Source organism: Quercus lobata, chromosome 1 (genome assembly GCF_001633185.2).
Source record: "Quercus lobata isolate SW786 chromosome 1, ValleyOak3.0 Primary Assembly, whole genome shotgun sequence".
In the NCBI taxonomy this organism is placed as follows: Eukaryota; Viridiplantae; Streptophyta; class Magnoliopsida; order Fagales; family Fagaceae; genus Quercus; species Quercus lobata.
The window spans coordinates 7,184,603-7,194,475 of NC_044904.1; the positions used below are offsets into that span (position 1 = coordinate 7,184,603).

General features: G+C 33.5%; 1 protein-coding gene across 1 annotated transcript; it reads left to right on the forward strand.

The window, feature by feature from the left end:
• Positions 1 to 333: 333 nt before the first annotated feature.
• On the forward strand, positions 334 to 6,306 carry LOC115976574 (beta-glucosidase 12-like). Its single transcript, XM_031097927.1, has 13 exons — positions 334 to 524; positions 651 to 720; positions 2,240 to 2,298; positions 2,509 to 2,584; positions 2,714 to 2,791; positions 2,881 to 2,968; positions 3,797 to 4,052; positions 4,422 to 4,537; positions 4,781 to 4,998; positions 5,096 to 5,127; positions 5,528 to 5,630; positions 5,733 to 5,841; positions 6,032 to 6,306. The coding sequence occupies exons 1-13, from the start codon at positions 369 to 371 to the stop codon at positions 6,198 to 6,200; spliced, it is 1,530 nt and encodes a 509-aa protein (XP_030953787.1). The 5' UTR covers positions 334 to 368; the 3' UTR covers positions 6,201 to 6,306.
• Positions 6,307 to 9,873: the final 3,567 nt, after the last annotated feature.

Below are 9,873 nucleotides of genomic sequence, written 5' to 3' on the forward strand. Positions count from 1 at the left end.
GAAAATCAAAGAGTGTGCACAAAAGACTGCGTTGCGTTGCCATCTTCGCCAATTGCTGGACTTCCTTGAATATGGGTTCAGGAGCAACTTTGAAACATTCTCTTTTGTTGTTTGTATTTATGGTTGCCAGCTCATCCGCTAAGAGATATTGACTGTGTTATCTCATTAATTTTTTGACAATGATTTTATTAAAAAAAGCCATATAATAATTTCAAGTGCTGATAAGATTTACTGTGTACCATCGCCTGTCCTTTTCCTGGTTTCTTTTTTCTTTTTCCTTTTTTTCCAGCTCCGTTATCAATCCGATAATATATTGCTACTCTATAAGAGGCCATAAGGTGGTACCTAGAATAACCAAGATATCAGTTATGGAGTTTCAAGGCTATAAACTCTTAGGCTTCCTACTTCTGCTTGGCTCTTTGAGTCATAGCATCGCTGTTGCACCAAGAAATGTCACTGCTTCACTCAACCGGAACAGTTTTCCAGCCGGTTTCATTTTTGGGACAGCATCGGCTTCTTACCAGGTAAGTCCTTGGTTTTGCACATGTTTGTATAATATCTAATGGAGTTTTGCTTCAAGTGTCCTGAGAGTCTTAGATATCATGCATAACGCATATGTGCCAATCTGTGTTTAAATTTCACTATTTCAGTATGAAGGTGCAGCAAAGGAAGGAGGTAAAGGACCAAGTATATGGGATACTTACACCCATAAATATCCAGGTCTATCTCTCTCTCCACATATGCTTACCCTCTATCTCTAAAAGTTACGCACAACTCATGACTTAACTTAAAAGTCTCGAGTCCAGTGCATTTTGTATGGATTCACACCGTGTGTAAATAAATACTACCTATGATAAATAAGTTCATTTAATTTTTTTGAGTAAAATACAGAAATTATTCTGAGGTTTGAGTTAACGCCATGTATTATTAATTTTTTTTCAAAAATATTGAATTTTCTCCCTTACACAAAAGTCACTTAACAGTTAACATCATTGAAAAATTATGTTGTTCTTTTAGCTTCTTTCCTCATCTTTAGATATTATTTATTTACCATGACTACCCAAACACTTTCGCGAATATAATTGCCACAATATAGTCATTTGTAAGAGTAGGATTATGAAAGGAAAGTTTTTATGACTCATTACACTTGTAAATTTAAAAATTGTTAGTTTGAGTAATAACAAGCCTAATTATTGCTCAAACAGTCCTACACTTTCACATCATACAAGAGTAAAGATTAAGTGGGTGAATACAAAGACCGCATGCACAAGCTTTCTTTAATTTTTTGAAAAAATTTGGTATCACATGACGAATTGTAATATAAGTTGTGGTATTAGAACAAATCTTAATTTTTCATATATATTCTTACAGTGGTGGGGACCACTGTAAGAACTTGTCTTGGAGCCTGGTTTGAAAACCATGCTCTTACCGGGGTTTATAAAACTAGATAATAATAAGAAGCATGGGGCCAAATTGTTTTTTGTTTTATATGTTTTTGCTAAAACAAAAAAGCTTTAACTTTAAGGAGAAATAGATTTACAGAAATCAAACCATGTGGTTTCAGCAGCTTTAGGGGGAGAAGAGGACATAGATGAAAGCTACGAAATTGCATTTCTGCTAAATTGCTGTAATAAAATTTCGACCAGTACTTCTCCGTTGAACCAAATATTTTTGGACCGGACAAAATTGACACTAACCCGATAAAAAAAAGAGTATGGATAAGAATTTTTGGACTCATGAGAAAGTTTGAAACCGACCCATGGATCAAATGAGTTGGCCTACTTTATTTCAAATGGATTTTTTAAATAATTAAAAATTTTTTTTTTCTGAGTCTGTTAAATGTTAATCCTATCTCACATTTTCACTGCTTGTTGGTTTCTTTATTTCCTATTTTTTGCCTATGTTTTGTTTTTCTCACAAAAACTTATAAATTCTTTTTTTCACACTTTAAAGTTCACCTATAAATGTGTAAATATAAGAATTTATGCATTATTTAACTTTTGTTATGAGTATTTTTGTTTTTTTATTTTATTTTATGTGTATTTGTTCTCTTGTTAGCATTGAAAGGAAGATAAATACAATATTAAAGTGATTTTTTATTTTTTATTTATTTTTTTATGTTTTATTAATTTTGGTTTATGAAAAAAAAAAGAGGATCATATCGAGTTTGACTTGTGGCTCAAAGTAAGGCATAACAAAATTTACATCTTCTAAATATAAGATTGTGATGAAATTACAGATAAGATAGCAGATGGAAGTAATGGAGATGTAGCTGTGGATCAATATCATCGCTACAAGGTACATGAATGGATGAACAAAACATAAAATGAAATGAGGCCTCACCCATACGTGTTTGGAATTTTCTGAAGTTTTAAGGCCCATCCTGCTTACAAAATTTGAGTATTCCAAATATTGAGCCAAACTAATAATTAAAAACCGGAAAGGAGCTTAAACTATTTTTGGTAAATATTTATTTATTATTATTATTTGTTTTTGTTTTTGTTTTAGGAAGACGTAGGGATTATGAAGGAGATGAATTTAGATGCATATAGGTTCTCAATCTCATGGCCCCGAATTTTACCAAGTAAGATTATTTGCATTAATATTTACTTTGAGATTTATGAGGTACAATTGAGTATACATCAGGGACTTGAATCAATATAATTATGCCCTTCTATGTTTCTAACAATTTTATCATGGGGTCTAATTTCAGAAGGAAAACTTAGTGGCGGTGTAAATAGAGAAGGAATCAAGTACTACAACAACCTCATTAATGAGTTTCTAGGAAAAGGTCAAGATTCAATCTTAAAATTTCATCATCTTGTCAACTTATTTTACTTTTATAATTCATGATTTAATTTTTTCTATTAATGAATGCAGGTTTAAAGCCCTTTGTGACAATTTTCCACTGGGATCTTCCCCAAGCCTTAGAAGATGAGTACGGTGGTTTCTTAAGTCCCCACATTGTGTAAGTGACTTGGTCACCAAATAATCTGCACCTCTTCTCCATCCATTTATAGACTTTTTACATAAATTTATCATATCATAATTAATATTTAAATGATTCCCATTATTAGGATAAAAGAAAAAATATTGAGGACCCATAAGGATACTAAGTGAATTTAATTATTTAGCCATTATTTTAACACTCTTAGAGTTTAAGTAATAACTAAATGTTGACGACATCTTTATGGTATCTTATGTCTATGATTCAGACTCCATCTCCCTTTCCCATGCTATCTATCCATCTCAAAAAAACAAAAAATTCTGCTCTCGTTTGGTCTTAGGGTCCGTTTGGATACAGTTGAAAACTGAAAACTGAAAAACACTGTAGCGAAATAATTTTTAAATGTGTGAATAGTATCATGGGACCCATTTTTAATGAAAAAGTTGCTGAAAAGTGAAATTTGTGGGTCCGTAAACAGTACACGATGTGCTGTGATTGGTCAAAAAAATTTGAAAAGTCAAAGATTGCGGCTACTGTTCATTGAACAGTGCATAAACAATAGCCGCAACACCCAAAACGCCCCAAAACTCGTGAAAAAAAAAAAAAAACGCAAACGCAGGATTGGGCAGAAAACGCCCAATCCAAACGCACTCTTAGACTCACCTTTGTTAGGTGGGGCACAATGTGGGGTGGAGCATAACATAAGAGACTGAAGCAGAGATAGGTTCAATCTCAATGCCATGATAAAATAAATAAATTTCAAGTTGTCTCAAAAGGCTAAACTACTAAGGACAAAAAAATGAATTTAATTATTTAATGATTATTCTAACATACACGTCTAATATTTAGGGATGATTTTCGGGACTATGCGGAACTTTGCTTCAAGGAATTTGGTGATCGGGTAAAGCACTGGATCACACTAAATGAGCCATATTCCTTCAGCGATGGTGGTTATGTAACAGGGCAGTTTGCACCTGGTCGATGTTCTGCTTGGCAAAATCTAAATTGCACTGGGGGGAATTCAGGAACAGAGCCATATTTGGTGACACACCACCAGCTGCTTGCTCATGCAGCCGCGGTTAAAGTGTACAAGCAAAAATATCAGGTTTGACTTATCAAACTTTTAACATAAAGAAACCAAATATTTCCATGTTATTACGCTAAAAAGATACTCATTGCACATGATATAATGAGTATCTCTTAGACCACATGAATGTCAATTTCTACATATGATTAAGTGAAGTTTAGTTAAATTAACTAATAAAGTTTCTTACTATCGAATAAGAGATCTAAGATTTGAATCCTGCCTACGCTAAAAATCAAATGGTATCTTAGTCGATGATATGAGCAATCGTAATGAAATTGATACCATACGTTAAAATTTTTACGTATCTATCAAAATACCTTGATAAATATAGAAAATCTCAAGCATAAGCTCTGAGTGTCTCAAAAAATGTTAACAATTCACATGCAGGCAACACAGAAAGGTGTTATAGGAATAACACTAGTGAGTCACTGGATGGTGCCATACTCTAATGCGAACGACAACCAGAATGCAGCACAACGTGCCCTTGATTTCATGCTGGGATGGTAAGTTCTGCTTGCTGGTTTTCATTTTACATTTTATATAATTTAATCCTTGCCCTTTGACAAACGTAAATATTTCTATCTACAAAAAAATCCCAAAAAGAACATAATTTCTTGTTAAATTCTAATAAATATACAAAAGTTATTACATCCACATAGCTTGTACAAATTTATTCAAGTTATGTATGTACAAATTTAATAGATTAATAGTTAGCATAAATTTTAAATATTCCATTGTTATTGCAGGTTTTTGGACCCATTGACAAATGGTGACTATCCACATAGCATGCGATCTCTTGTTAAAGACCGATTACCCAAGTTCACCAAAGAGCAGTCCAAGCTAGTAAAAGGATCATTTGATTTTATAGGATTAAACTACTATACTGCTTATTATGCAGCTTATGCACCTCAACCTAATGGTGTAAAAGCAAGTTACGCGACAGATTCTAGCGCTAATCTTACTGGTAAGTACAAATTCAACATTCGAAGCCATGCTTATGAGTTTCTTATGTATCTAATATAAGGATACTAACTAGAACATATTTTTTCTTGTTTTCGCAGTTTCGCGTAATGGGATCCTCATTGGTGCTCCGGTATGCACTAGCTAATTAAATACATGTCAACATTTTTGTTTTAGTTTAATGAAGGTCCTCAACTATCAATTTTACCAACTCAATACAACTCAATTTATATGACAAATAAAATCTGGCTCTAAACATGTTTGAATCTATCTTTTCCAATTCATTTCGTGGAAAATTATAAGACTATCCATGTCTATTATTTAAACAAGTCACATGATTCATTAAAAAATTCATATGACTAAAATTACACATGGATAGTATCTTCAATTATGACATCATGGGTTGAGCAATATAGCATCAAACATGTATGGAACCAAACTTTTTTCATTATATTTTCTTTTCTTATATTTAAAAATAAAACAAATCGTGTTGAGGCTTATGTAGTTATGTTAATATTCCTAAATAATCGCAGGCTGCTTCAAGTTGGCTCTATGTGTATCCAAGAGGAATTCGAGATCTTTTGCTCTACACAAAGAGGAAGTACAATAATCCACTAATTTACATCACTGAGAATGGTAATTTCCTCTAACTTATTTTATTTTATTTTTTATATATATTTATAATCCCAAATTATTAGGTTTCCATTTGATGCTAAATTCTCCTAACTATATTTATAGGAGTTGATGAGTTCAATAATGCCACTTTGTCACTTGAGGAAGCCCTTGCTGACAACCAAAGAATTGAGTATTACCATAGCCATCTTTGGTACCTTCTTAAGGCTATCAAGTAAGTGCTTAACATTAACAAATAGAAAGTTTTCATATCCATAGATCTCTCTCTCTCTCTCTCTCTCTCTCTCTCTCTCTCTCTCTCTCTCTCTCTCTCTCTCTCTCTCTCTCTCTCTCTCTCTCTCTCTCTCTCTCTCTCTCTTCCCCGTAGAAATCTAACTGGCATTGATTTCTTTTCTATGGTATAGGGATGGCGTTAATGTAAAGGGATACTTTGCCTGGTCATTGTTAGACAACTTTGAGTGGAGTTCAGGTTACACCGTTCGATTTGGAATCAACTATGTAGACTACAAAAATGGGTTGAAAAGACACCCAAAACATTCAGCCCATTGGTTCAAGAATTTTCTCAAAAAGTAGACACGGACTATGCTTGTATTATGAACTAATAGTTTCTTCTCCAAATAATAAACTGAAAATAATTTCTTCTCCATTTGTATGGACTTTGAATTATGGAATCGGTATCTATGTACGTGTCTCAAATTATTGTTAAATAATGACTTAATAAGAGGGCACTCCAACTGATTTGGATTTTAATGAATTAATTTTGCCATCTTTTACTTCTTTCGAAAATCTTCAAGAGTGTGAGTACCTACCTAGATACTTTTGAATTATTTGTTACATTAGAATATTTATTGAAAGCTCAATTAATGTGAAAACACTAATGCTTGTTCAAACCCCAATTTTAAAATTACGACTAGATTGCTTTTACTCTACTCTGAGACATACTCAACCACAATAAACAGTAAAAGAAAAGCTTAAAGAGTAGAAAAGAGAAATGCAAACACAAGATAACACCAAGATGTGTTATCGAAGAGGAAACTGAAGAACTCAACGAAAAACCTCTTTGTGACCCTCCAAGTCAAAATCAATCCACTAGTGAATAAGTTGGAGTACACAAATAAAAAAAGACCCTCCAAGTCTAGTCAACTCCATGTACTTGAGCCCTCCAATCTCCTACTACCAACGGGCTTTTCGGAGTCTTGTGTTCACTAGTTTTCTAGATCCTGCAATTTAGCTCGATTGCATCCGCCACTTAATGGCTCCTTCCAATGCTTCCCAAAGGCATTAAAACTTGACCCAACACTCAGATTGGGTGAGGTTAGTGTTTAGATTAAGAACCTCTCAAGGATGTAGAGATGGAGAGGTAGGAGTAGAGAAAAACCAAGAGAAAATGTGTAGATGATTGTGGGTATAAAAATCTCTAACTCTCAAGTGTTTTTGCTAGAGTTTTCTCTCTAAAAACACTCCTTACATTTCATGGGTGATGAGGGTATATATAGCGTAGGTAAAGAATTTGGTAAAACACTTTCTCGTTTTGCCAAAAAAAGAGTTTTGTGAATACCTCACGAGATGGCCTTTCTCGCGAAGTACTCGCGAATTTGGCAGCCTGACATGACTCTTCAGCTTCTAGTCATGTGCTTCACACGTGGCCTTTCAAGAGTTACTCTTCTCGCAAGCTTCTCTTGAACTAGTCACGAACTGCACTAATTCTCCTTTGACGCTTGATTCTTCATCAATCTCTCACACTCATCCCTTACAAATAAATCCACATAAATACAAGGAAATGATTGAAGAAAATACAATCAAATTTGGAACGGAATTAAAGCCAACAAAGACTAGTTGGAAATTACAACTTTACAATGTGTGAGTGCTATGGTTACTTAAGCACCGAAGTCCCACATTTTTAACTTTTTAATTAATAATCTACCTAATGCAAATCCTATAAACAAATCATTTATATTACGAAAATGATAGCTTGTATTGGAACTAGACACCACAAGGAAGGCTAGAGTCTCCACCCTTTCTAAGTGGTAGAATTATGTTTCTTTTTCTCTATGAATCTCTTTGCGAAGGAATTTCTATTACCTCTGGTACGTAATAGGTTTACTAGCTAGTAGGTCTCGTGGGTTTGTCTTTCATGGGACTCGGGAACAATTTAGCTCGTAGAAGATGGAGGACATCACAAGGAACTAGAGCAAGCTCTCTCTTTCTGAAAGAGAAAACAAGGGATAAGATCACGAAAAGGATTCCAAATTAGAGAAGTTGGAGACCATAAGTTACTTTTTGAGTTTTGTTTTTAAATAAGAGACTGATGTAGCAGGGTTAGGCTTTGGTTTAGTGTCCAAAGTGGTGACATGTGTCCAAAGTGGACACATGTCACCAGTAAATCGAGTCCAGTGCACTGGACCTTTGGACACATGTCACCATCAAACTGAGTCCAGTGCATTGGACCTAAACCAAGACTGATGTAGAGAAGGTGTTAATGTGCAAGCTGTGGATGTTTGATAATCATGATATGCCCATTATTTTTTACTACCATGATTCTTTCTCAAAATAATTATAACTTTATAATAAATAAATAAAAATGTAATACAAACATTTTGGGCAAAGACACAATTTATTTATTGTCTTCTAAAAAAAAAGGCACCATTTTTTTTTTTGGTATATACTTACTAGAAAAAAAATCTCATTCCACTACTGTATTGATATCCATATGCTACTGTAGTATTTAAGGTTAGGTTGAAGGGTTCAATTCCAATCTCACTTTAAAAACCAAATGTTATTTTTTTCAACTTCAAGAGAGAGAGAGATAATAAAGCTCTTAATAAAGGTTTTTTTTTTTTTTTTTTTTTAACTTTCAACATGAACATAGAATCACAGATTATGGTTTTACATCACTTTATTATAATAATTATTATTAATTTTTTGAGATATGTTTTCTAATTACCATTCAGCATTTGGCCTAATTCGGTCCATTCCTCCGATTCAGTTCACTTTAGTCCAATTTGTTCCGGTTTGGTCAACTTTGGTCCATTTCATTCCATTCGGGTCCTTTCATTCCATTCAGGTCCAATTCAGTTTATTCGGTCCACTTTGGTTCTATTCAATCCAATTCGGTTCACTTCAGTGTACTTACTTAAGAAAGGGAAAATACAAATTTATGTTGAAATATGGTAAAGTCTCTAATGGTTGAATAAGAGATTTAGGGTTCAATCTCCGCCTACACCAAAAATTGATTGGTGTCTTAGTTTGATGATAAAGAGTTATTATCAGGAGCGGAGCATATAGGGCTGTAAACGAGTCAAGCTTTGTCGAGTAGTGCATGTTTAAGCTTGGCCCGTCAGGAAAAATCAAAAGTTTGAGCTTGGCTTGAGCTTGTGACAAGCCTAAAAATAGTGTTTGAGCTTGAGCTCGTGGGAAAGCCAAAAAGCTTGAGCTTGGCTTGAATAATTAGTCGAGCCAAACTCAAGTTTAATATCAAGCTCAAACTCGAGCTCAGGTCAAGTTTTTGAGCTTAAGATCTAAAAAAATTACATTATTAAATGCTTAAAACTTTTAAATTAAGAAAAAAAGAAAAAGCAAATTGTATACTCATTTTATCATGCATCTAGTCTTACTTATGATTAGCCATTATTCAAATTAATAATTTGCATAATTAAATTCATTCATTCATCATTCCTTGTCTACAGTTTCAACAATTTTTCAAAATACAATTTTTACATTCACGTTAGATGGTGAAGGACTAGAAAAATATCTGTTTGTAACTATTATGAATAAGAAAATATTAACATGTTTCATAACTTTACTTTAGATAATTGATAGTGAACAATCATATGTGGCCTACTTAATTATTTATTTATTTTTAAATGTAACTATAGTCTAAAGTGGTTCTTGATTAGTTTAAAGGGAATGAAAAAATTAAGGTAATATAGGTAGTGGTCTCATGTTGGTCATATCATTATTAAGATATGTGTATTGAGTATATTTAGTTAATACATAAAAACTTATAAATGAGTCTATGCTTGAATTGTTGTGTATCAAGCCTAATAGCTCACGAGCTTGTTTGTGAACAAATATTTTGCTTGGGCTCGGCTTGTCTATTAAACAAGCCTAAAACTAAGGCTCAAGCCTGGCTTATTTATAAACAAACAAACATAAACAAGCTTTTTATCGAGCCGAGCCCGAATTGTTCATGATCAGCTTGGTTCATTTACAGCCCTAGGAGCAGAGTGAACACCATAGGTTGAAA